This window comes from Anarrhichthys ocellatus, unplaced genomic scaffold, assembly GCF_004355925.1.
Source record: "Anarrhichthys ocellatus isolate YVR2014 unplaced genomic scaffold, GSC_Weel_1.0 scaffold7, whole genome shotgun sequence".
Taxonomy (NCBI): domain Eukaryota; kingdom Metazoa; phylum Chordata; class Actinopteri; order Perciformes; family Anarhichadidae; genus Anarrhichthys; species Anarrhichthys ocellatus.
Window position 1 is genome coordinate 5,568,977 of NW_022280037.1, and position 26,894 is coordinate 5,595,870.

At 39.7% G+C, this 26,894-nt stretch overlaps 2 protein-coding genes across 3 annotated transcripts in view; one reads left to right on the forward strand and one right to left on the reverse strand.

Moving 5' to 3' along the window:
* Positions 1–2,114: 2,114 nt before the first annotated feature.
* colec11 (collectin sub-family member 11) lies at positions 2,115–4,743 on the reverse strand. The gene is made up of 7 exons (XM_031847887.1): positions 4,673–4,743; positions 4,104–4,250; positions 3,940–4,011; positions 3,386–3,457; positions 3,254–3,307; positions 3,029–3,124; positions 2,115–2,866 (listed from the first exon to the last, which is right to left on the reverse strand). Exons 2-7 carry the CDS (start codon positions 4,228–4,230, stop codon positions 2,475–2,477), a joined length of 813 nt encoding a protein of 270 aa, XP_031703747.1. The 5' UTR covers positions 4,231–4,250; positions 4,673–4,743; the 3' UTR covers positions 2,115–2,474.
* Positions 4,744–6,214: 1,471 nt separating this feature from the next.
* Positions 6,215–26,894, forward strand: part of myo6b (myosin VIb) — a 33,778-nt gene continuing 13,098 nt past the window's right edge. Inside the window, exons 1-24 of one of the 2 annotated variants that reach the window (XM_031847622.1) lie at positions 6,215–6,354; positions 9,647–9,794; positions 11,518–11,587; positions 11,669–11,742; positions 12,125–12,254; positions 12,382–12,487; positions 12,907–12,962; positions 13,064–13,161; positions 13,271–13,435; positions 14,121–14,201; positions 16,126–16,306; positions 17,153–17,297; positions 18,786–18,943; positions 19,282–19,373; positions 19,819–19,891; positions 21,098–21,225; positions 22,125–22,220; positions 22,564–22,734; positions 24,395–24,433; positions 24,542–24,635; positions 25,073–25,203; positions 25,447–25,524; positions 25,655–25,784; positions 26,650–26,740. In XM_031847622.1, the coding sequence (XP_031703482.1) occupies positions 9,678–9,794; positions 11,518–11,587; positions 11,669–11,742; positions 12,125–12,254; positions 12,382–12,487; positions 12,907–12,962; positions 13,064–13,161; positions 13,271–13,435; positions 14,121–14,201; positions 16,126–16,306; positions 17,153–17,297; positions 18,786–18,943; positions 19,282–19,373; positions 19,819–19,891; positions 21,098–21,225; positions 22,125–22,220; positions 22,564–22,734; positions 24,395–24,433; positions 24,542–24,635; positions 25,073–25,203; positions 25,447–25,524; positions 25,655–25,784; positions 26,650–26,740 (2,504 nt within the window). In that variant the 5' untranslated portion in view covers positions 6,215–6,354; positions 9,647–9,677. Of the gene's footprint in view, positions 6,355–9,646; positions 9,795–11,517; positions 11,588–11,668; positions 11,743–12,124; positions 12,255–12,381; positions 12,488–12,906; positions 12,963–13,063; positions 13,162–13,270; positions 13,436–14,120; positions 14,202–15,197; positions 15,207–16,125; positions 16,307–17,152; positions 17,298–18,785; positions 18,944–19,281; positions 19,374–19,818; positions 19,892–21,097; positions 21,226–22,124; positions 22,221–22,563; positions 22,735–24,394; positions 24,434–24,541; positions 24,636–25,072; positions 25,204–25,446; positions 25,525–25,654; positions 25,785–26,649; positions 26,741–26,894 lie in introns of those variants that run through there. The other variant, XM_031847621.1, reaches the window with a different exon arrangement.

A 26,894-nucleotide genomic window follows, 5' to 3' on the forward strand; every position in this document is an offset into this window, starting at 1 on the left:
ACTTAGTATGTAAACTAACGTTAGGTCAAACCAACAAAGAGTAACGCCGCTTGGTGTCAAAAGTAAACGTGTCCCTGTCTCGGTGTGTAGAGGATCCGGAGACGTAACTGGAGATAGCGTCTGATATGGAAACCAATTCTTTCACACGAGAGGTGTAGCATCAAGAAACCGATCCACCACCGTCTGTGTTGTGGTTTCCTAGTTGTTCCTTTGTATGTAACGTTAATTAAGGTTAATTAACGTTAATTCAGTATTTTCCCCCAAAACGAATGCGTTTCCAAGTCAACCAACAGGGGAGAATCCGTTGGTTATGTAACAGATCACATTTAGTTAGTTTACAGTAGGCTATATTCATTTTAGCCATGTAGTGTAATTTAATTAGATTAAAGTATATACAAATAATACATACAATGTACAAGCTAACATTTTATTATCATGCCTAGTGATATAATTATTCATATTATTAGTATTATAATAAGTATTATTTTATACAACAGCAATCTGGGGAAATTTGGGCCATTTGAGTCCATATTTCTGTAATGTTTGGACCATAGACTTCTAATGAACTAGATAGCATAAAGTCCAATATTGGATCACTTTTACACCTGGGTTTGGTCCAAGAACTTTTTTTAAATTTAAATTTAAACTTCACCATTTGTTTGATTTGTTTTTAAGCCATGTTGTGCTGTATATGTTCAGAGGGCTGTCCACTGATATGTGGATGTTGATGATAGCCATTGATACACCCCCATATGGGCCAACAAAGCTTATACAGTTGGCATACATTTCCCCCCTTTATAACTCCACTTTCCTTTGCACATTTACCAAAAACTAACTGGTGACTTCTTGACAGCGCTCATGTTGCTTGCCTTTCCAAATTACTGGATTACTGGAAGACAAGTTAAACTTTAGTCCATCTAGGGGGGGCAAACTAAAACATCACAACTACAGTACAGAAATGATATTTCCACAGTGGATATAGGGAATATAACATCAAATGTACTGTGTGTGTTTGTTTTTTTCCATTTCCATGCACTGTGTAGCCATATCTCCCATTTGCAGCCTTTTTTTTCACCACAGATTACCTGCCAGTTTTAGACAGAGCTGTCCAAATGGTTTACCACAAATGTAACGAGAGATTACACCAACAACAATGGCACCTTATTGGTTTATGCCAGACAACTCCTGGTCAATTAAATGCATAATTCATCCCAGCATTAATTATTCATTTCCTAAGGGACTGGTCCTGTGCTTTATTGGGAGAACTGCATCATGCATATTCAAATTCCTCTTCTTAGAGGGACTCAAGGGACTGAGGATATCATCTCAGCTGGGATGCCCATCCTAAAACACAATAGCAGCCAGGGCTGTAAGACAACTTCTATTAATCACACAACTAGACCGTAGAGGATTGTCAAACATGCGATATTAACCTGGGGTATATTTCTTGTTTTTGTCATTCAGCAAACAGGGTGCTGTCATATTGATACCTAGTGTCATTTGTTTATTATTATTTTAAAGTCTCTTGTGTTTAGAGAATACATTATGTTTTTAAATAATATACATGTCACAGCAAAACTGTCAGTGTTCATTTAACTCTGTATAATTTGCTTAAGATGGATTTCAAAATTTTTCCAGAGAAATATTAATATAGAAAAATCTCCAATAATTAATAAAAATAAATTAACAAATAACAATCAAGTTCAATTTTTTTGCGTATACAATGCGTAGACATCTTTGCACAAAATATATTTTACAGTAGGAAAAGCACGCGTGTAAATACTGATATTTGCTGCCTCAGTTTCAGGGTCCTGTTGTTGCGCAGGCTGGCTCACGCTGTCATGGCTTACTGGGACACTTGAACTCAGCCAGCGTTAATGTTAGATCCCAGTGTGACAAATTGTTACACTGCAGTATAATTTTTGTCCACTGGGTGGAGTCTTACGCAGCTGGATTTGGTCCAGCTGCTGCAGATAAATGTGGCATGTCAGGGTCAGAAATGATTTCTTTTTGAGTTTACAACAACCAACACATAACTTACAGTATGAATATAGAATGTATATTGTATTCCATCTTATGATTAACAGCACGCAACTGGAAACAAAATCTTTAATTTCATATTTTATGCACAAACTAGAGCCTTCTACATTTGCTAATTTGTCTTGTTTGTTGACGGCCCTGTTTGCAAATATTGCTCATTGGATAGTTTGCGTTACATAAAAAAAATCAATACATTGGCTGGCATGCTGTTTGAAACACTTATGAATCACAAGAGTATGAGATTAACGGTGCACTTAAAATGAGTAAATTCTCATAAAAAGAATGGATGTTGAGTGAGTTAAGAAAATAATAGCTTATAAGGAAAAGTAAAAAGGAAGTAGAAAATATAGTTTGCACAACTTGCATGTCATTTTGTCATTCTATTTACACTTTTCGGTCTAACTCTTGCTTCATCGTCTGCATGGAGACTGAACTCAGGCACTCTCCTTGTCAAATTCACAGACAAAATACATGGTAGGGTGGCATGCCACATCAGTCCACTCCCCAGAGGCCACCATCTCAGCACAGTCCTCATCGTCATAGGCGTTGTTGGGCTCTCCCTTTCTCCATTTGCTGAAAGTGGTCATGGCAGAGAGATCCACGTAGGTGAAAACGCCCTCGCGCTGCAGGTCATTAATGCCGATGTAGACTCTGTTCAGGCCTGCTTCGGTTATGTACCCTGCGATGGCCACGTTGGCGCCCTCATCTTTGGGCATGGCCAGGTGCCCTCCCCTCGTCTGACAGTAGAGCTCAGCGTCGGAGTAGCGCTTCTCCTCCTTCACCAACAGATAGACCTTACTGTCTGTCTCTTTTATGCCAGCAACAGCTGCAGGGGAGGGCAGTGCTGAAAAATGAGCACTTGTATTTCTATAAATTTCACATTGACATGCCCAGCATTTGCAGTTCTATGAGGATAACAAGTGAAGCGACAGCGAAGATACAAGAACTGATGTTTTTAACGCACACAAAAATAATCTTAAAATCATACCATTTTTGATGAATTTCAGTTCAGAGGAGAGCTGTGCTACAAGAATGTCCATTTCTCCAATCATCTTTCTCATTGATGTGCACTCATATGGAACACCTGATAAGGAGAAAATGTGGGGGATTACCACACAGGCGTCTTAATTAGCTCTCAAATCTCACCAAATGTGTCCCTCTAATCTATTAATAATCTGTTTGACAAACTGAATAACATGGAATAATATATCACCTGGTTCTCCATTAGGGCCCTTTGGACCCAGATCCCCCATGTCTCCCTTTAGCCCTGAGATATAAAATTTATATTTATTTGAAAGAAAGCTTAAAATATTATGTGAAGTACATTTCTGTATTTTCTGATTACCTTTCATTCCACTTGGGCCCATTTTTCCATAATGTCCCATTATGCCTTTCTGACCTGTAAGTCCGGTTTCACCTTAAAAGACAGAGATTGAACAGAAATATTTTGTTACAATGCAATCTGTTTAAAAAAAGCCACATGTCTCAAGTTTCTGCACCTTAAAAGACCAAAAATCGTCAATTAAAATATTAACTGAAATTCTTAAACTTCTGCTATGGGTACATTAACGAAAATGCAGTCTGTGTAATCTCTTTAAAAAGTTCCCAAACACCCTCTGCTCCTCATTAAGGTCTTCAGTAAACACTTGTCCACAGCAGTGAACTCCCAAATCATTTCTCCTCCAACCTCTCACCCAAATGTAAACACTTGGCCATCTCTGGATGGCCTGGCAGTGATGTAACAGTACATTATCAGCCCAAGCAATGTGATCTTTACCCCAGAACTTTTTTTTTGTTTCAGCTTAGTGGTAGCGCTGAAAAAAAACGAGGAGATGTATATAGTTTGGATGCTTGGTTAATGTTTTGCCCTGCATTTAAAAATAAAAGATATTCTTATACCAATCTCTCCAGGAGGGCCAACTCTTCCTGGTCTCCCTGGTGCTCCTTTTTCACCTTTTTCTCCTGGTTCTCCTTTTGCAGAAAACACAATAATAAAGAGAAGAAATTATGAAGACGGATTACATTTTTCTATGCATGGTAAGAAAGTATGTAGAATGACTTGCCTTTGAGGCCAGGGACAAGGATCTGAACAGTGCAGGACTCCTCTGTCGAGTGCTGTCCATATGACAAACTCAGCACAGACATTATTGTTATGTGCAATAACAGCTTCTCTCCTATCATCCTTTGCATGGGCTGGTTGGTGGGCTGTACTGAAGGAACAAGAGAGATTGAGAAAAGACAAAACCTTTTGCAAATCATTTGGTTAGCGGGCAACTGAATTCCTGAGAGAACACGCCCTGCTGAACATATCCCATTTCAATACTTTTAATAAATCACAAATAGATACTGAAAAAGAGCCCTGAAAAAAGCATGATTTCTTTATCCTGAGAAACATTTGGAAGTTGCAAAAGAAGCCATAGTTTAAGAAATAAATGAATTGTTGTAATCCAATCCATACATATCTTCTAGATTAATTAATGCTTGAAATCATCTCAACATACAGAATCACAGCTGCTTAAACCAAAACATTTCTTTGGTTACAAACTTGGCAATGTCTATATAAATCAACAAACACCTAGAACATTAGCAGGGGTTTAACAGTATGCTGTGTTTCAAAATGTGGCTTGCTTACCTGCAGAGGTGTTTTCAGACAAAAGTAGAGAAGTGCAGCCAGCTTGCAAAGACTTGCAGAAGCTTTGAACGCTGGTGGTCCTACAGAAACATTTCATGTTCCTCCGCAAGCACCACAGAAAATGTGTGATAGGAAATTTGTAAACAGTTCACAGATAAAGTCCAAAGCAGCTGGGGCGCCACAGATAATTGGCTGAGAAAGTATAGTCGAGTGATTGACAGCGGAGGGGCTGGATAAATACACTCTCTCAACTTCAAGCTCTATCAGATATTTAGAAAAGCATTTAATTGTGAAGTGCCTGCGATGTCTCCCATGTCATGTCATTAATTTCAAATTACCAATTAACAAATTCTTTTTAAAATAATATGCCGTAATCCCGTGTCCATGAGTCAATCCAAGTTAAGCATTTGGGATTTTACATGAATGCAATGCTTTGCTTGTATAACATTTCTGCCACTATTGTTTCCCCAGGGTGCTTAGAAGGTCCCCTCTCTTCTCCTTACTCGTCTTCTCTACCTTCCTGTAAACAAGTTGGTTCGGGATGTGGCTTCAGATACAGATCTGCTTGTCCTCTTTGTGACCACCTGAGGGAGCCATTGTCCATGCAAATGGACCTCCACTGGCCTGGATCTTAAATGTACAATTACTTATCTTTTTTGCAGTCAGTAAGAATTACAGTAATATATGTATATATATACACATATGTATTTGTTTCTAGATTTTAAATCCAAATGTGTTCCTGTAAAAATGAATAAATAAACAAAATGTTGGATGGTGAATAGTTGATGTTTGGAGATTATGTACCATAGTGTCCCAAAATAAATATTACAATTTGATTTGGTCAAGTAGTGTTTGTCTGTGTCGTGTATATTATTTAGGACGTCATGCAAATATTAACTTGGACTTTTAACTTAGCGTACATGTTAGTGTTTACATGCTGTCATCTAGTGTCAGTAATCAGATATTGTCCAATGCAGGAGTATCAAGTATCCTAATTAGATTTAAAAACCCAGTGGCGGCTTTCAATGGTGGATTGGATGTCTCCTTCAAAAATCCCCCCAAAAGCTTTAGATTACCAGCCTCTCAAATATTCATGACTCTGAAGGCAACGTTTGCTGTCTTTCACTGGCTGCTATGAGCCAGTGAATTGAAAGTTGGGTGTGTGCTCAATTCATCCTCAATATCCAGTTTTATGATTACATTTTTTTTTAAATTCTATTCTATGACAATGAGTGGTAATATTCCTCACATTGACATACTGAAAAATGCATGTAGGTTATTATGTTACAACAAAGTCACGTGCATAGTGGTTAAAGGGGTTTAAATGTTACAGCATTGTGTTTTATTTTTCTAAAATGTGTTGGTGATAATAAATGGTAATTTAGTTTCCCAATGCTCATTTCCTCCTCTGCTGCACGAAGGGATTCAGTGCTCCTGTTTGGCTTTCAGACTAGAACACAGTCAGTAATAACGACCCGACACAGGATCTTACGAGCAGCACGTCAACGCACCTTCAGCCGTGTACAGTCGGGATGACGTCACCTGGGCTCACCGGAGCACCGAGCGCAGCCTGCCCCGTGAAGGAAGACTGAGAAAGCTGGAGCACTATTACAACTACACATCCGTATGAGGGACTTAACACTCGGTCCTGTCGCCCTCATCGTCAATTTGACACCTTGAACGTAAGTGTTTGTCTAACTTTTATATTATTTTCGCGAAAAGTTCACTTTGTAATATCTTTACAAGTATGGGAATGGAGTTAGTAGCCTACCGTTAATGTCGTTTCCCGATTGTATTTTTGTTTAATTATTAACAAACCTATATAGTGTTTGTTTGCCCACAAACTCCTACAGTTGGCATAATTATCTATTTATAAGGGACAGTTAGTCTCTGTTTGAATCCATTTCATTGTCTTGAACTGTTTTCATTTGACTGTCTAATCTCCACTCTGTTTCATTCTGCTTTACATCTCTGTTCATGCTCTTGACCTGTCGTTGATAGCCAATGCATTTTCCATTTCCCTTTTCTTGCCTGGTAGGGAACAGGAAACAAGAGGCAGGAAAGAAGGGGAATGTTTGTGTGTCCTGCTTCTGTTTGAGCCAGTGTCCATTCATTTATGTGTACATTTCTGTGTCCTTCCCCCTGCACTGCATGGGTCTCTGTGTTTCATTGGACATGAGACACATTTCTGATTTGCATTTGTCTCGCAACTGATCGCCGACTCTTATTTGTCAGCGTTGAAGCGTCTCACCTCACTGTCTGGATTAGGGTCAAATACTAAGAGGATTTAGGGCTGCAGAGTCAAAGTTACTCATGAGGGACTTTAGTCTCTGTTTTGTTGAGAGCAGTCAGTAAAGTAGACATCTCCCTAAGTGATATACAAGACTGTTTTGAGGTTTGCTTTGAATGTAGCATGAGAATCCTAAAGCTCTCGGTACAGTGAGCACTGCTGCATATTACGAAGACAGAAGTGTTGCTGTGTATTGAACTGAGTCTGCAGTAGATCCCCATATACTGCTCTTGGTGTATGACAAATATAAGTATGAATTATATCTTCATTGTGCAGTATATGGTATATTTGTGTACTCATGAGGCCTTTGGTGGTCATGTGGTTTTGAACTGAGCGTATTTCCTGTGTGGACATACTGTAATTGGACTTGGGTTAGTAGGGAACTGTGGGAAAGCTTTGTTATCAGTCATGTAGCAAAGACAGTCTGGAAGATCCCACGTAGCCTTGATCTCACACTTGAAGGCTGAAGATAACAGATTGGGCAGAGTAATCTTTATCCTCCCTCCTTCTGCTGCATTTTTTTAAACTCTTGCTTATGTTTGAATGGTGTTTGATTATCAAAATAACCATCACGGCAATTTTGAATATGGCATCCATGCAGTCTAAGTTCCTGAAAGTTATACAGACGGGGCCTATTCACCTGTCGCAGCTCTTGCAAACGTTGTAGAATGAGATTTGTGAATTGACTTAAATGCTTTCTACAAACAAGGTTCAAGAAGCTTCTTCTAGTATCTTTTTGAATACAATTTTGGTATTATGGATCCAATAGATTGCTTTTATAAGTTTGCTTCTCAGAGAATTGTTTGAGTTTTTTGTTCTGTTTCTGGCCTTTATGGTGGGTCGGCCCTATTGATGAAATCTTCTTACTTGGCAAATGCATCTATTGTAAACAACATATATTACATTCACTTTTAGTGGAAGCATTGATTGAAGGATCATATTAGATGCAAGCCAGGTTTTCATTTGTTTATGCTTATATATACTTACATAAATAATTATTGAATATTTAATACAGTCTTATATTTGCTTCTTGTGCATTAGCACCACACAGGCGTTCTCCAAATCATCTTGTTTTGGTAAAATGGTACCCGTATCATTTTAATAGTTTTTACGTTTATCTGAGCCTTGTGTTACAAAGTCCTCAAAGTCAGTATTGAGAAAAGCCAGATGTACAGTAGGTGTATTGACCAGACATGACGTACTTGATTATAAAGCTGTAAAAGTCTGATTGTGGTTATTACCATCACTAACATGCAAGGATCCCTCTCTTGTTCAGTGATAAAGAAATGGTCGACTGTTCTTGCAAAGAAGTTATGATGCAACACAAAGGAATCAGATATTTGGAAATGCAAAATGTTGAATAGTGCAAGATCATTGTGGTCCAGTCTCATCTATGTCCAAAAGAAAGACAGAAAAGCCAGGAGTAGGTCACTACAGGTTACCAGCTCCAATCTCTTGCTTGGTTGGAGCCACCATTATGCGAATTGATGTACCTGTTGAACCTTGAGTCCTTGCTGAAGGCTACATCAGCACTTTCCAGCACCTATCCTTTCTGACATTTGACCTCAATCCCTGAAGCTAATGGGATACTCTGGCATAACATCAGCACTTTTGCATTGAAGAACTCTGTTTGTAGGATTAACTGTCAAGAATCGGTAACGACACACGAAAATACAGCTTTCACATTTGACTGAAGATGCTCTGATATTGTCGGCACCAGATTCGGACAGGAATTATTATCCTCGACATCTGCCAGGGTCCAACGGCTGCTGTCTATTACAGAATAAAGTTGTACAATTTTAATTCACGGTTGAATGTATAAAGCCGATTGTTTTGGCAACAATAAAACTGCTTGAAAGAGTCAGCCAGCAATATGTTCTTGTTTTAGCTGGACTTCCAAATTATACCCACTAACAGATGGCTAAAAATACCTACACACAACTTTAGGCTTCAAACTTGACTAATCAGATTTAAGTTGCATAATAGTCAGAATGTAGAAAGTGCTATACGTCATCCAACAGTTTGATAGCATGGTGTAAGATTACGTGCGTTAGCTTGGGCACTGCACAGTCCAAATATACACCTACAGAACTGAGATGCTTCTAACTGGCTTGTTGGGCCGGGCAGTTTTCTCTATGTGAGGTCACGTGAGGTAGTGTTGTCCTCACTGGAGATTGCAGGACTCCCTCTGGTCATGTCCCAGCAGAAAATCCTCTCATACAAGATCAGTAGGAGTAAAACATGTTCATGGAAAGCGAAGCAGAGCGCAGCAGAGGGTCAGGGCCCAAACACATCAATGCAAATGACTGAGGAAGGCCACTGTAATATCAGTTTGACAATGAACTCATTGTAATCTGTGTTTTTGTCTGATGTCACTTATACTACTTCGATATCAGTCTCCATGTCAAGTAAAATATTACGTTTACAGACATAACAAGATATGTTTGTGGTATTAAAAGGATTTTCATTACGTACTTAGTTAAGACTTTTGATTGTCAGCTGTGAAGAGAAGGTGAGATACATATAGTGTAGAAGTCTAGGGGAGCAGGAAATGGGACCAGTTTAGAGTTTGTTTGAAATACCTGAGTAAAAATGCAAAACGTACTCTTCTTTGCATATCTGTTTTAAGCCTTCCTGTAGTAACGTTTCCTCTCTTTGCCTTTCCGTCTCTTTCCCTCTCCCAGTTGTGTGGTCGTGCTGGACTGGAGGTAAGCCATGGAGGATGGGAAGCCAGTGTGGGCGCCCCACCCCGCCGACGGGTTCCAGCTGGGGATGATCGTTGACATAGGAGCCGACGCGCTCACCATAGAACCGTTGAACCAGAAGGGCAAGGTGGGTCACACACAGGCACACACGCCGTCGTTCCCTTTATTGGCAAAGTAAGTCTTACTGGGGAAAGTGTTGAGGGGCTGGTGCTTGTTTTCCTTTCATGTTGCTCTCTGGCTCAGTGGATATGAGAATTGCTAATTCGTTGAGTGGTTCACATAAACTGGGTGTTGTTTGCCTTAACCCCAGGAGGGGTATATACATCTTTAAGCCAATTTAAAAGGCTTTCATGGAGAATTGCAACGCAATGTGTAAGAAATGAAAACTTGTTTTGTTCCGCAGTGCGATTTTAGGTGGAAAGGCGTCGGCACAACAATGTGTAAAATGTGAGAAACACGAGAGACCACATGTACAGAGGCATGAATAAATGAAGAGAGCAGCAGCAGGTGCGCTGATAGTGTTGCCTAGAGGGAGAGCTGCTCATTAGAAGTAAAGGCCACCTGTTACACCTGAGTCCCCAGCAAGCAGGCCTCTGATGTCAACAACAGACAGTCGCCTCTGCGTTTGTTTTGTGTGAAGTGTTCCCACCTCAGCTAATATACAGACCTTTCTCACCGCGGACATTTTGCCATGTTAAAGTAAGCAATGCCAGGGCCCTGGTACTGGAGCAGCTACATGGAATGCAATCGTTATTAGCATTACGTGTGAAAATGTCTCTATTGCTAAGTTTGATAGCTTGACATTTCTCTTAATCTTTTATTCAGACAAGCCTTTGCTCATTTGGAGTAGCTGTGAACTTTGAATGATCAGTTTATTACAAGGTATAAAGTCTGTCCCATTCAGAGAGGGAATGAAAGGCCCATTGAGTGTCATTTTTTTACTGCAGCGTGGAGCTCATTAGTGTCTCAGCCTGGCTGCCTCTTCTTCTTTGTCAATTTTATTGGTTTTGACATCTCTCAGATGGTTGTTATTGTGGATGGGCATGTCCCGATTGAGCCAAGGCACACAAAGCAGATTTTGTTTATGGTTACTGCCTGTTTGTGATAATAAACCATGCATCACAGCACAGACTGGGGCCCATTCTCACACACACACACACACACACACACAAGCAGCATGATGAACATGTAAAATAAGTTTATTATTTAGGAAATAACCAGAAGGTCTGATTTCTTTGTTGTAGGCGCACGGTCAGCACATTCCCGTGCCTGTTTAAATGTTGAGTCTTGAGTTTGGGTTGTTTTTAATAAAAAGTGACTTGATTAGTTCCTACAAGATCAGCATAGAGTACCACCTTTGTCTCTTCTCAACCACACACACACTCACACACACACACACACACACACTCACTCAGGTGTTAAGATCCGGTTGCTCTACCAACAAATTATTCATTATCCTGCCATGTCTCCCCTTGTTTCTCTCACAGCCGGCTTGTTCCATTGAGTTTATTTCCATTAACTCAGACTGTTAAACAATAGAGTGAGAATATCAGTAACTAATTTAACCTGGGAACATGTCGCACCAAACATTATTACTGTGATCTTTAACCATGATGAATGATTCATGTTCACGCATTCTTGCATAGCGTTTTATTATGTCTAATATGTTCACAGTTTTTTGGATGCTAATAAACCAAGTTTTGTGTCATAAGCTTTTCAAAGAACAATGAATAATCTTGCACATAAAGTTGGCAGGGATAAATAGAGACAGTGCCACTTGTAGCGTGTCTACTTATCCTGGAGGTGGCATCATGTGAATGGTAAGATAAGGAAAACTGCTTGTGTTGCAGACCTTTCTTGCCTCGATGAGCCAAGTCTTCCCAGCAGAGGATGATGTCGACAAGTATGTGGATGACAACTGTAAGTCAACACACAGTACATTTTTATATCTATTTCCCAAGAAAAAAAATATTGTATTCATCTTGTTTCCTCTGCTTTCAGGTTCCCTTATGTACTTGAATGAAGCCACTCTCCTCAACAACGTCAAAGTGCGGTACAATAAAGACCACATCTATGTATGTTTTATTCTACTTCTTCACTAGTCTGCAATCAACACGTTTAAATCCTTTGTACATGTGCTCTTGCAATGGCTTAATAAAGTCACTTCTATCCAGTTGCATCATACGTAGATACAGTAAAAGCTTGGAGGGACAGCAGGAGAGAGGATCCCTGCCCTTGTTTCCCTGGAGGGAAAGTGACAGGTGGTAAAGAGGGAAGGGTCACAAAGTCAGACTGGCAAACCCAATTCTGATCCGAGACCTCACTTAGGAAATGAGGGACAGCTGGTAGATGGGGAAAGCAAGACAGGGCAACAAGTTAGCAGCCGTCACTGTTGTCTCATTATTCAATAATTCATTTTTGCTTTTTATTAAAATGCAGTGACTCTGTCTCTTTCAGACTTATGTGGCCAATATCCTGATCGCTGTGAATCCTTACTATGACATTCCCAAACTTTATGGCCTTGGCGCCATCAAGTCGTACAAGGGCAAGTCACTGGGAACTCTGCCACCTCACGTCTTTGCTATAGGTGAGAGCTCACACCTTCTAATCTCTGTTAAGTAACGGGGGAACAAGCTGAAGTGATATAACTTACGAGATACAGAGTTGCAATTGAAACACATTGCTTTTCATTGATATTTTTTTATTTGTTTCAGCCGACAAAGCCTACAGGGACATGAAGGTTCTCAAGATGAGCCAGTCTATCATAGTTTCCGGTGAATCTGGTGCTGGAAAGACGGAAAACACCAAGTTTGTTCTCAGGTTCGAGCCGACATGAATCATCCTTCATCTTTATCTTCCCTTGACACTAACCTTTGGTCCTCTGCCTTCTGGTTGTGTGTTCACTGGATATAAAGTGGTGTTGAAAATTAAAAAGCGCTCCACTCTTTCCAAGCCAAGATATTTCACCACTGTACCGCATTGAGAGTTACAGCTAATACCTTGCAAATATCCCACCAAAGACCACAAGAGGTGGTGAAACTGCATTAAAATGGATGCAATGCCAATTAAACTAGCAGACATGTGGCTTCTGTGCAAGGGAAAGCTATTTTTAACATGTGTCAACTGTAGGTTAGGTTTTAGTGTGAGCGTCTTTATGTTATTCTGTTTTCATCTCCTTGCGCTTTACTATACATAATCATCATTATTGTTGTCATCCTGATTTCATTCATACCCTTCAGATATCTCACCACGACATATGGAAGTGGTCAAGATATTGACGAGAGAATTGTAGAAGGTAAACAAACCAAAAAACGATCAACTATTAGTAACTATTAATACTGTATGTATCATATGGGGGCGGGTCCTGATTCTCTTTCACTCCATTTCAAATCTCAGCCAATCCCCTTCTCGAGGCCTTTGGAAATGCAAAGACAGTGCGGAATAACAACAGCAGTCGCTTTGGGAAGTTTGTGGAAATCCACTTCAATGAGAAGGTAATAGGTTATCACTGATCACGTTCTAGGTTGGTCTATAATTTGCTGCACGTGCACCATGAATTTTAAAATCCGGTTTTTAAGATCGATTCCTCTCTTGTGTTTCCAGAATGCAGTCGTGGGTGGATTTGTCTCCCATTACCTGCTAGAGAAGTCAAGGATTTGCATGCAAAGCAACGACGAGAGGAACTACCACATCTTCTACAGGCTGTGTGCCGGGGCATCCGAAGACATAAAGAAGAAACTGCACCTGGACTCTCCGGACAGCTTCAGGGTCAGTGGGCTCAGACAGACACCAGGTCTGCAGTGTAGTCTGCATAAGCATATTATACTCGTGCCATTCAAAGGTGAAATGAGGATGTTTTGAGAGAGACAGAAGAGATCACGTTCAAAGATGTTTTTGTATGTAATTAGATGGACTTTACTATTTTTTTATCTTAGTGTACACATTGGTTGGCAGTTCTATGGAAGCCCACTAGATGTCACAGAAGCTTATTTTTTTAGTGAAGTCAAGAGGTCCTCCCAAGTGAAATCAAAACGCCCTCAGCGACCAAATACTTCTCAGTTGAGTTCTCTCCCCTTTGGAATGCAATAATCAAGTCAGCAGGAGCAAAGTCAGAGAGCATGAAGGCGTTTATTTTCTTCTACATGCTCTACAAAACAAAGCTTAACGGAACAACAAGCAGCTAAAGCCGTTCCCTTAGATGTTTATCATGGTGTCGTTATATCAGGTCCCTGAGGTGACACCCACATCAACAGAGGCAATTACTTCATGCGATTCACTACTAGCCAGCTGTGGAGTAATATTGGGAGAGGACAAAGTAATTATTTCAGATGATGAAAATCAATACAAATATCCCCATCGGTTTGCCGCCACAAGTGAAACGCATTTAATTGAATTCATCAGAATACTGATTATGTTTGAATGTTGTTAAACTGATTTTTCTTCTCCGTTGCAGTACCTGAACCGAGGATGCACCAGATACTTTGCCAGTAAGGATTCTGACAAGCAAATCATGCAGAACCGCAAGAGTCCTGAGGTAATGTCACGTCCTGCCCTGTCTGGCTTAGTCCCTCAAACCCAACACAGGATTATTTTGGCCCCTTGTGTTACATTTGCCTGCTGAATGTCAAGGACCAAAGGCAAAGAATGTAATGTAATGCAACACTTTATGATTCTCTACTGTTGCAATGAATAATTTAGATTGTACATTATTCTTTTTCCAATATTGATGAGTAAGCACAGACTCAAAGCAAATCCCAGACGCATCAGCTGCAAATGTGAGATCATAATGCAGAAACTGGTCAATAAGAATATTTCATGCCAAGAAATGAGTTCAGGTCTGTGTATTTGATCAATTATGTATGACATGAAAAAGAACCAGTGCCTGCAAGATGTGTAATTAATATGATGAAAGAATTGGAAGAATATGTGTGACATGTTGCTCTCTCGGGGACTAATTATACATATTTCATTTCACTTCTTGTTTTCTAAGATAGAATAATATCTTCTTTACTGCCAATCAACGTTTTAGGAAAATCAGGTCAGATAGTAACAAAGGAAGTGCTTAATGGATTTGCTCACGGGTTTGCTTCACCTAGTATTAAGAGAAGAACGATGATCTCATTTTTCTTTTTTACCTTAGAGACTAATCATAACCTCCATTCTTAGATTTGTTTTAAATATTTAATCCACTCTTACTTGTGCAGTGAAATATTATAATTACACTGATTTCTTTTAGGCGCAGCTGTGATTTTGGTCTCATTGTCACCCATTGTAAAATCTGTTCTTATGTTCTATTTACCCTTTTTAGATTTGTAAGAGGAATAGAATAGAATTTCAATAAAAGAATGCTGTTTTATTATCAATTTCAGTTATGTATTAAATGTGTCAGGGTTTTCATTTAACATGCTTACTATTTGTTTGCAAAAAATAACAGTGACTAATAACTGTTAGCTGTGTGGTTGTAATTATTAATATGTTGCTAATCGAGTCATTATTCATGTGTCTATCCTTCCACATGTCTGTTATTTAGGAGAATAAGGTGATGTTTCCTTTCCTATCAGGGCTTTGTGCTCCCTGCTCTTTATCCTGTATTTCCCTTAAGCAAACACTGAGACTCTCAGGTTTTACATGCTGCGGTTTGTTGCGCAAACAGGAAATCAGGGTGCATGCTTCCTCTTTGTCTGCATGTGTCTGCCAGGTTTGGGTCGGGTTGGAGCTGGATGGGGGCTTAGATACAATACAAAGGATGTTTGCTTCATCAGCTTTTTTACAGGGATGCACAATTATTGTAGATTTTTCATAGTTCACAGATTGTTCAAAAATTGACATTTTTAAATAGTCAACACATAAATAAAACGTTGAAAGTTGCAATTTATGTATTTTGTTCCGCTCAATACAAAAACAATACAAATACAAAAACGGAACGGTCTCTTATCTTATCATCAGTAGTTTACATTTAGTAATAACTGTGCAGCCCTTGTTTATTATCACTGTAAGATGAAACTTTACTGCTAATCAATCCTGAAGTGGGACAGTGACATTTCACAATGCATGTATGTTCTTCTGCCTTCTTCGTCCCTGAGATATTGCTAGTTATTACTTTGGCTGTTTTCTTTAATTGTATAAATACACTTGGTCTTAGCCTTAGTTCATAGTGTTTGCTGTGTGCTGCTGGTGGAGGCTCTTTCAACACATTGATGTAAAATATTTTGATTCACTAAAAGTTTATGGTAACGCGTCTCTTTTATAGTTTAGGCTGTTGGGTCGCCCCAAGTTCAATTTCAAATCAGGTCTACTCAATACTTGTGGAAAATGTAATGAAATTGCTAAACGATAGACCGTAGATTGAAGACGTGAATCACTTCTTGTTGAGTAAATCATGATTTGAATTGAATTCTCACACTGCCTGTTTCTCTTCCTGCCTCTCCCTTTTTCTGACTCACTCATGTGCTTTGTAGCATCTGAAGGCCGGTGTTCTGAAGGACCCTCTTCTTGACGACATGGGGGACTTCAACAGGATGTGCGTGGCCATGAAGAAGATTGGTCTGGACGACACTGAGAAGCTGGACCTGTTCAGGGTGGTTGCTGGCGTTCTGCATCTGGGCAACATTGATTTTGAAGAAACAGGAAGCTCCTCAGGTTAGACTTGATGCTGTAATTACAAATATTTACACACATTTTAGAATAATCTGTGAGATTCTTAATGCTTTGGTCCTGGATTTACTAGACTCTTATATTTGTCTTTTCAAACACAGCTTTTCTTCGGACAGAAATAAAATTTTTAAAAAAAACGTATTTTATCTTAAGAAAGAAAGAAAAGTTGCTATCAACTCTTTTTTTTTTTCAATAAATGTGAGCACATAGAATTCCACAGATGTGTGACACATCTATTATATCAATGTAAAATATTGAAGAATAGTTGCTGTCCTTGGATGTCACCACTTACTCTCAAATGATGACAAATAGAACCTCTGTTACCCTGGTAACCATGGTCCTTCTCTCATCTTTCTAATTTTCCGGCTCCTATACCTCCTTTATGTGTCTCTACAATCAAAGTCTCTGTGGAACGAATAAATATACTGTGAAACTTTTTTTGAGGACAGTTTTCAGAGGTTTCTCTCTGACGTCTCCTTCTCAAAGACACTACCTTAAACCCACTGAACCTGAACACCAGCTCTGTATGAGGCTGTTGATGTCACCCATTCACATCTAAAACATGTCACCCTTCATCTCCCACCTGTGACTGTAAAGCCGCGTTCACACCAAAGGCGATGCGAATAATTTGCACCGGGTTTGGTGTGAACGCACCTTAAGACGTATATCTGCTTATTCTCGGTTGGTATCAATCATCTCTTTGTGGCTTTGTAGCTGTGTCCCCATTGTGGGGGGGGGGGGGGGGGTAGGAGTTATGGCTGGTTCAAAGGGAACTTTCAGAACCACTAGGATGCTTTCGTTAAGGCTTGTGTGTATTACTGTGTGTTTCAGGTGGTTGTGTCCTGAAAAATCAGTCAGGCCAGACTCTGGAGTACTGTGCCGATCTGCTGGGTCTCGACCAGGATGATTTGCGTGTCAGCCTCACAACCAGGATCATGCTCACAACAGCAGGGGGCGCCAAAGGAACAGTTATCAAGTAAGAACAACAGCACTCTTCAAAGTGCTTCAAAGATCTGTGACTCTTTGCAACTTCTTCTGTGTTTGTTGAGAAAACAATGATCCTCTTGGTACTTTCAGAAGTCACTGTCATAGTTAATGACAACTGAACTCTCTGTGTGTAGACACTATATCGATGATAGGTCTGTAAATAGCTAATAATCCGAGACAGAGATTAACCAACTGGAATTGAATTGACATGAACAGTGGCGTGGCAGTTGTTACTGTACTAATTGGTACTGTCCTGCAAAGTGATAAGATGATCTTTATTGTGCAAGGCATTGACCTTTAATCCTGACACTGTTTTAATTAAGTCTTTTATTTTATGGTTTTATTATACAGAGTGTATGAAAGGTCTTATTATTCCTTGCAGGCAATTATTCTGTATCGCCGACTTGATCGCTCACAGCAAACTGCAGTGGGGTAAAAAAAACCAATGTAGAGGGATTTTGGGAATAATTCACTTAAGTAAACTACTATATGACTGTGTGGTGATTTCATGCAGGTTAAGTGGAGAATGCGGTGCAGTATTACCGGCACTGCTCCTGTGTACTTCGGTGATAATGGGGTGTTTGAGTGATGGCACCAGGTTCGATGGATTAATATTTCAGGAGGGCCAGATGCTGGCCTGGCCTGAAAGTGTTTTCTCCACATAAATAATTCAGCCTGTATCTGAGGAGGCAGGCAAGCATGGCTGCAGTACAGTTAAAGGCCCGGTGTTTGGGGAGCAGGTGGAGAGAAGGGGTCCTGGCTTTGTCATTAATCCCCAGACAGATCCACCCTACCCCCCCGGGAGGTTGAGGGATACGGAGGGTTTGGTGGATGTGATGGTATCGGGGATGAGTTGAGTCTCTAACTAGTGTCTGTATATGAAACGTTGCAATGGATAAAAATGCCTGAGATAAAGGACATTGTGTGCTATTGAAGTTTTACTGAATAATGTCACAGTGAAATGGAGATGAATAGGCTACTTTAGCCTTAGCATAAACAGCTATTCCTGTTTGTAATGGATGAGAGTTTTTTTTCTTTTTTCTTATGAGGATTGGGCGGGTGGAATATCAAAAGAAAAAAAAGTAACAAAAGCCAGACATTCTCATTTTGAATTCACCTTCCTACCAGCTGGGACATGTGAGTTGAACTCTGGGTCACCGTGGAAATGCACTTTGACCACACAGCCCACCCCTCTAAATATTTAAAAGAAAATGTTTCAAAGCGCCCTTAGAGAGTGTAGTAGAGTTCAAGGTTCATGTTTTAGTTTGAATACCCTCATTTTAAAACGATCGCTTAGCTTGACGTTAAGATCAAAAGGGGAACTACGCGGCATAAAAGTGTCACATCGACACAGCTGAAATATTGCTGCCACATGAAAATTGGATTGATTGGGAGTAAAATAAAAGAGAGAGGTTTAATAATATAATGTCCCAGTTTCGGACTGTCTCTCACTGCCCCACTTTGTGTTTCCCTCCAGGGTGCCTCTAAAGGTGGAACAGGCAAACAATGCCCGCGATGCCCTGGCCAAGGCAGTGTACAGCCGCCTCTTTGATCACGTGGTCAAACGAGTAAACCAATGCTTCCCCTTCGAGACTTCCTCCAACTTCATCGGGGTGTTGGACATCGCTGGGTTTGGTAATAGAATGCACTTAATGATTAATGAGACGTGGCGGTTTAAATTAAACTTAATACAAGATGTAGATTCACCCCAACATAATTGATAACATAGGGTTTCTGCAACTTCATAGATTGACTGCATTTTGCACGTCATTGGTTTGTTTAGAATTCAGTCCACTAAAGAGACATGTCTGTGCATCACGTTTCTTAATATAAGTGGCCTAATGCATACACACGCTTCATTACCAGGGATCTTGCTTGAGAATTAATTTCCCCAGACTGCATAATCAACACAGGCCTTGCAAAAAATGTACTGAAACATATGATTTTTCTGCTTCTTCTGTTTTTTTTTTAAGAGTATTTCGAACACAACAGCTTTGAGCAGTTCTGTATCAATTACTGCAATGAGAAACTGCAGCAGTTCTTCAACGAGCGTATTCTGAAAGAGGTGGGTGAGCAGCGTGTGGATTAACGTGATTTGGTGTGTTTTACGTCTTTATCCTGGGAAACCTGCCGCGTCGTGTCACTCACAAGCCAAACCTGCTGACTGTTTCACAGGGCAGGAGGAAGTGGATGGCGCACTAAGCTTCTCTGTCTTCCTCATCTCGGTTTTCTGACTTGTATTTTCCCACTGTCTCTCCTGCGCTCTCTCATTAGAATGCTAATTTCTCGAGGGACATGATGAGGCGTGTTTCTCTCCTGTCATCTCTTAACGTTATTCTCTTCCAAGGCCTGTTTCTCATTATCTGAATTGTGTATTTTATTTTTGATGTTTTTTGTTTGGTTTTTGAGGTGGATGATGTTTTGAAGCCAAATGTACTCATTTTAAATCAGGACATTTTCAGAGTCAGTTTTTATGTTTAGATTTTTGATGCTTGGCCTTGTCTGTGCAGGAACAAGAGCTGTATCAGAGGGAAGGCCTGGGAGTGAATGAGGTGCATTATGTTGACAACCAGGACTGCATAGGTAAGTGCTACGTCAACTTCCCTCCTACAGTAGCACCCTGTTGATCCTCAAAATCTGCAGCTTTAACATTCCTCAAAATGTTTACTATTCGCCTGAAAAATCGAAAAGATATCTCAGTCGTGCATACCACAGAGTATAAGTAAAAACCATAATGCAGGATTTATAAGCTGGTAAGATGTTTGACCTGAGCTGTATAGGAGTATGTGTATTGATATCTACATGTATCACCTTGGGTGATCTTCGGGAGTGGAAACAGGACCATCGAGTGACACTCAGGGACAGCGTTAAGATGAAGTGTGGCCTTTGAGGGCTTCTGCTGCAAAAAATAAAATGTGTCTGTCGGCTGTCTGTTTAGCCCACACACCACATGTATTCTGAGGTTGGTTTAAGTGTAACATCAGCTCACCCACACTGCATTCATTTGGGGCGATGCGTTGTGCTCTGGGCTACACGACGGAGCAGCGAAAATACACCCGTCAGGAGGACAAAAATACCAACTTCTCATTATCCACGGCGATGGCATATCCCTGTGTCTGAAGGGAACAAGCGCGATGAGCATTTGTGGGTTTTATGGCCTCTTTTTTAGAAGCTGGCGAAATAACACCCCCTTGTTTTTGTTCGAGTGAATCCTCGGATTAATGGGACGAAGTAGTCAGTGTATCGATGTGAAGCTGTTTGATTTGTATTTCAAAGGCTGTGATTATTCAGGTGCGAGGTTAACCGACAGCCGTGGATAACATTTATGACTTGCAAATGGCTATTAATTCACTCATCAATCTTCAGGATTTATGCACAGGTGCTTGTTCATGCAAATTTTGTTCCGAAGGCCTTGGCTGTTGGATTATATTCCAAACAGCATGCCGCATGAATAATTCAGATATATGGCTAAATGAGCATCCTGATGAACATGTTTTGTGCCTTGAATATTCACATGCAGAAACGGTAAACAGTGGAAATTTCCGATAAATGTCATTTTTCACAAACTGAATGTTGATTGCTTTTCTAACTTTTGTATAATAAGGGTGCTATTTTTGTCTTTAAAAACATCTATGAGCATCAATATGGAAATATTGCCAGTTTGAACATGAACAAGTATTAAGGGCATTAAGATATTACTTATACTGGCGCTTCCCTGTACATTGTAAAGCTGGACTTGAATGAACAAGTTCATAATATTGTAGCTGATACACATATAATTGTTTCCAGACCTAGTGGAAGCAAAGCTGGTGGGAATCCTGGACATTTTGGATGAAGAGAACCGTCTCCCTCAGTACAGCGACCAACACTTTGCACTGGCTGTTCACAGCAAGCATAAAGACCACTTCAGACTGACGGTCAGACCTCTTAGCTGTGCTCTCCCTCCCTCCATCTCTCACTGATTTTTCTAATTCCCTCTCTCCTTCTGTCTTTGCTTTAGTGTGCTGTAACTGCCCACTGTTTTTGTCTTTGTGATCAATAGTTTTGTGAGTGACAAAACTATTCTTGTCCCACTCCCTCCCTCCGTCCGCTTCTGTCATTGCCGCTATTGTTTGTCGCTCTGCCTGTATCTCTGCCTGCATGAAATCCTTTTAGAAATGTAGCCCTGACACAAATTCAAGTTTAAGATGAGAGGGTGCCTGGCTGCAGCCAGACGCTACTGCAGGGAGAGTTATTGCTCAAACAAAGACTATTCTATACATTTAATAGGGTGAAAGATGTTAATCTTAATCTTAAGTGCTTGAATGTGCTGTGAGCTTCTGCTATACAGTTTTCACACTTTAAGGATGATTTATTATGGTTCCGCTCACTGATGAAGCTAATGTAGCTTAACATACTGGGTACTACATTTTTTTTTTATCCTGAAGTGCTTTCAGTAATGGATTTTTTGGGGTCCTTTATAATTCTTGAGCCACATAAGATGAACATGGCATTTTAAATGTATCTTGTCTGCATAGGATTAGGGTTATTTCCTTGCAATTAAACATATTTAACAACTACACATGTCCCTGTCCATAGTTTGTAAGATGTAGAGATATGTAATACATCATTTCTGACTTTTTTTTTGCTGGAGTTCGCTGCACTTTATGCATCCAAATGTTTCATTCTCCAAACCAGCCCACCTCATTCAGTAGTGGTGTGGATCAACAAGATTCTGGCTGTAGAGCTGGTGATGGATGAGATTAGAGAGAAATCAATTTATATGAGTTTTTGCTCTGTCACGAAATATGATTTGTTTTCCTCCTTTCCCACTTAGGTACCCAGGAAGTCGAAGCTGACCATTCACAGGAATCTTCGGGATGATGAAGGCTTTATCGTCAGGCACTTTGCTGGAGCAGTCTGCTATGAAACGGTAATTCTTAACAGAGGTCTTATTACACAGGGCTGCTGGGACTGGCTGGTATTCATAAAATCCAGTTTTAGAATATCTTACCCCAAACACCTCTAATTATAGTGTGTTCTTCTGTAATTACCAGTTACATAAGATAGTGTAGGAATTAGCAGTTAAAGCTAACTTAAACCCCCCTAAAAACTTGACTAACCGTAACACATTTGCTGCCGTGGTACAAACGTCACAATAGATCATTTACAGTTATACAAAGTTGCTTTGTTGACATTCTACATGTTGTTTTGCATTTTGTACATCTGTATAAAAAGCTGCATATAAAGGTGTGAATTTGCATGCTTGTCCACAGACTCGGTTTGTGGAGAAGAACAATGATGCCCTGCACATGTCCTTGGAGAGCTTAGTGTCTGAATCGAAAGACAGATTTGTTCGGGAGCTGTTTGAGAACTCAATCACCAGCAAGGACTCCAAACAGAAAGCGGGCAAACTCGGCTTCATCAGCGTCGGCAACAAATTCAAGGTCAGAGTTATTGTTAAAGTTCGATTGTTTGACAGAGTCCGTCAGCATTCATACAATTGAATAAAAGATGCTAATTTTTAGCTTATGATAATACTTTTCAATTACAAATAATGATTCAAATATAATATTAGTTTTCATACTAATGATTAATCCACTGAATTTATGCCGCAATATTTTGTGTTAGTATCGATTCTAAAGTCTTTAATTTTCAATTTATAGATGAAACATCCAGGATGAAGTCCTTTTGCAAAATTATGTAGATGCCATTATGTAGATGTATTTTTTGAAATTCACTTATTTGCTGCTTACTGGTATTGTTCACCAATTTAAAAGTGGAAATTTTTTTTAACTCAAAATACTCCTTTGTCTTTTTAGCATCTTTTCAGACTTTTCTACCTCTAATCTCCAGACCTTTTCTGTAACTTTTCCCCTTTCCACTCTTCTTTCTTCTTCCCATATCTCCTCCCTGTTCAGGTTTCTCCTCCCTTAGATTTCCTCCAGCCTCCCACTGTTTTCTTCTGAGAAAAGCCTTCCTTGGTGGATAAAACTGGATAAAGTCAGCTTGAGGTATAATAGAGAGGAGTTAGAAAACGGAAGGAGTGAAAAACTAAGAGGAAGAAAGAATTAAAAACTCAGGCCTTCTCACAAAAATGTGTGGAGAGAGCCAGAAGTACATTTACTCTCAGCTGTATGCCTTTTGTTTCAGCAGCAACCAAAATATCTACCTGAGCTTTCTTTATCTCTAATGTAGCTTCTTTGCTTTCATTGCTAATGCACCAGACATGGACTCAAGCACAACAATGATGTGTGTTTGAAAAGACCTCTAATGTGTTATATTCAGAGGAAATGTGGGACGAGTTCTCTTCTTTTTCTACAGTGTAGTACACAACATGGTAAAATGAATATCATCTGTCAAAATGAGCAGTCTGTGAGATGCAACGTTAAATCTAAGAATCATGTTGACGTCTTGAATGACGTCCACTTGAACACAGACACTGGTAAAGTTTCCATCGTAGTATTATTAGATAAATCTCATGAATCCCATTTAAAGGGCAGGGACTATTTTGTGTTGATCGGTAATCACATATCTGAACACACACAAATGAAATGTGGAGCCTCACAAGGCTTCATTCTCGGGTCTCTTCTGTTCAACAGCTTCATGCTCCCACAAGCGCAGGTCATGGGAAAACAACAACATATCTTGTCATAATTATGCAGACGACACATAGATTTATGAAACAATATCTCCAGGTGCCTATGGTCCCATTCAAACAGAATAAATGAATGAAACAAATCTATCCTGACTTTAATCTCCTTTTTTACTTTGTTTTATTCCTTTTAAATCCAATCCATATGTCTTTTTATATTATCCTTCATATTGCCCTGTGTATCTTTTATATCTTGTCTTGATGCCTTTTTACGTCATATGGAAAGCACTTTGTATTGTCTTGTTGTTGAAAGGTGCAGTACAAATAAGTGTGCCTTACCGTGCATTTGTCCTTGCATGACTGTTAACTCTGGTTGCATCCTTCACATACCTGTGACAAGGATGTGTATCACTGCTGCATTATTTGAAATGCCTGTCTAGGCAGCTATACCTTCATCACAGATAATAAAATCCAATCGCTAAACATTTCCTTTCTCCTGCTTGCACACACAGACCCAGCTGAACCTGCTGCTGGAAAAGCTTCGCAGTACTGTGAGTAATACGTCAGTTATATGTCAGGTCCATTGTACATTTTACAGAATCCATTTTTTCCTTACCTGCTCAAAATCAATAAGCAATTATTAATCTTCGTGTGCATAGGGCTCAAGTTTCATCCGCTGCGTAAAACCCAATCTGAAGATGGTCAACCACAAGTTTGAAGGAGCTCTGATTCTCTCACAGTTGCAGTGCTCAGGTGGGACCAAAAACAATGGACAACATGTTCTGTAGAAAGTTGCTATACTCACAATTTATAATTTTCTAGGATGAGTAAACACACTAATGATATCTTCACATTTGAGGCATTTGACTTATACTACTCTATATTTCTGCAGTCGGTCTTTGTTTGGCACACAAACATCCTTTGAGTGTGATTACATTAAAGTAACATTGTTCTTTCATGAAGTGCCGCTCTCCTGTAGATATGGAACTATTGTCACTTGCACTCGCAAACACATACACATTAGACGTTGATAAGGTACTTGTCAGGGATGAAACCAGATAGTGTATGCTGTATCCAAACAAACAGATTTCAGCCTGCTTACATGCTCATCATGTCCCTCTGATATATTGTCAGTAGTGCACATTTTAAACCTTTTGTTTTCTTTGGTTGTGTGTTTTTCTTGTATATAGGAATGGTGTCGGTGTTGGACCTGATGCAGGGGGGGTTCCCCTCCAGAGCCCCCTTCCATGAGCTCTACAACATGTATAAACAATACATGCCTGACAAGCTCACACGCCTGAATCCACGACTCTTCTGCAAGGTGGGATTACATAAATTGAATCGTTTTCTCCTTTACTGGAGAAACACAAAGTGTTCTGTTGGTTTAGGATACTTATTATTACTTACTATCTCTTTAAAATAAAGCCTAATTAGTTGTGTGAAAAGAGAGCGTATAGCCACACTGACCCATTTGGGAAATGATTAACTAACATAAACAGTTTAGTGTGCGACATTCATACTACAATATTGCTGAGTCACTGAATGTGCATTTGTTCCTCTGTAGGCTTTGTTCAAAGCTCTGGGACTAAATGACAATGACTTCAAGTTTGGACTGACCAGAGTGTTCTTCCGCCCTGGAAAGGTGCAGAGGAGTCAGCAGAATTGATTATGCATTAATGTTACATGTCATTATGCAGAACTCTACCGATATGCTTTAAACTACAAAGATCACAGCTTAATTTGTGTTGTTTGTGTCTGTGTGCGTGCATCAGTTTGCCGAGTTTGACCAGATCATGAAGTCTGATCCAGATCACCTCGCAGAGCTGCTGAAGAAGGTCAACCAGTGGCTGCTTTGCAGCCGCTGGAAGAAGGTCCAGTGGTGCAGCCTGTCTGTCATCAAACGTGGGTTGAATCCAGTGAACAACAGAGCTTGTGATGCATCTCTGTATAGCTCTGATAGCTATATTAAATCATATTTCCATGCTTTTCCATTCATTCTGAAATATTGAAAGCAGCAACCTCTAGCAACATTGAATAGTACTCTAAAAGCGGTTCCTTGAACCATTACACTCTCTGTCAATTTATTGATTTCCACCATTTAACAAAGTGCAGGCTGGCTTCTGCTTATTTGTGTAAAAGCATCAAATGAAATTACATTAGAGTTATAACAGAACATTGCCTCTGCATGACCACACATTTCTTGCATAAATGACCTGAGGAAAGTTATGTCCCTTGTCCTGGTCATTAATTTCTTTCAACACCTCATCTTATTATCGCAGTATAATTTGTGTGTGTGTGTGTGTGTGTGTGTGTGTGTGTGTGTGTGTGCATAGTGTGCATGATATTCAGTACCACATATTTTTGTGTATGATCAATATTACCCAATATAGCAGTTTATACATAGCTGTAACATTGGCTGTAGCATAATTTACATTTATATATTCTCATGCCTTTCGAATATATATAATATATAATCTTATACGTCTTTATATGATATTTGAATCCACGGAGGCATTGTTTAACTATTTCCATGAGATAGCTTTGGTTTTGTAGATGAGCATCTTCATGCACTAAAGAATAAATAAGTACAGTATGTAGATAATGTAAGAGTTGCAATCTAGAAGCAGATGCATATGTGTTTCTGTTTTGGGCTATTTATTAGTCTTATTAGAGAGGTATAGAAGACAGATGACAGGTCATCACTATAAGTCTTTTTATACATCTTTGTTTGAATCCTCTTCATGTTTTTCCTCCCCATCTTCAACAGTTAGGAACAAGATGCGTTACAGAGCTCTGGCCTGCATTAAGATTCAGAAAACTGTCCGCATGTGGCTGTGCAAGCGAAAGCATAAGCCACGGTGAGTCTCTTCCTGTGGCTTCTTCATCTTTCCGTTTGTCTGTGCCATTTGCTCTCTTCCGTTTTATTTCACCCTGTACTCTCTGGTGCCTTTTTATTGGAACTGATTCACGCTTGGTGGGTTTTGATGGCTTTCACATATTGTGTATTTAGGA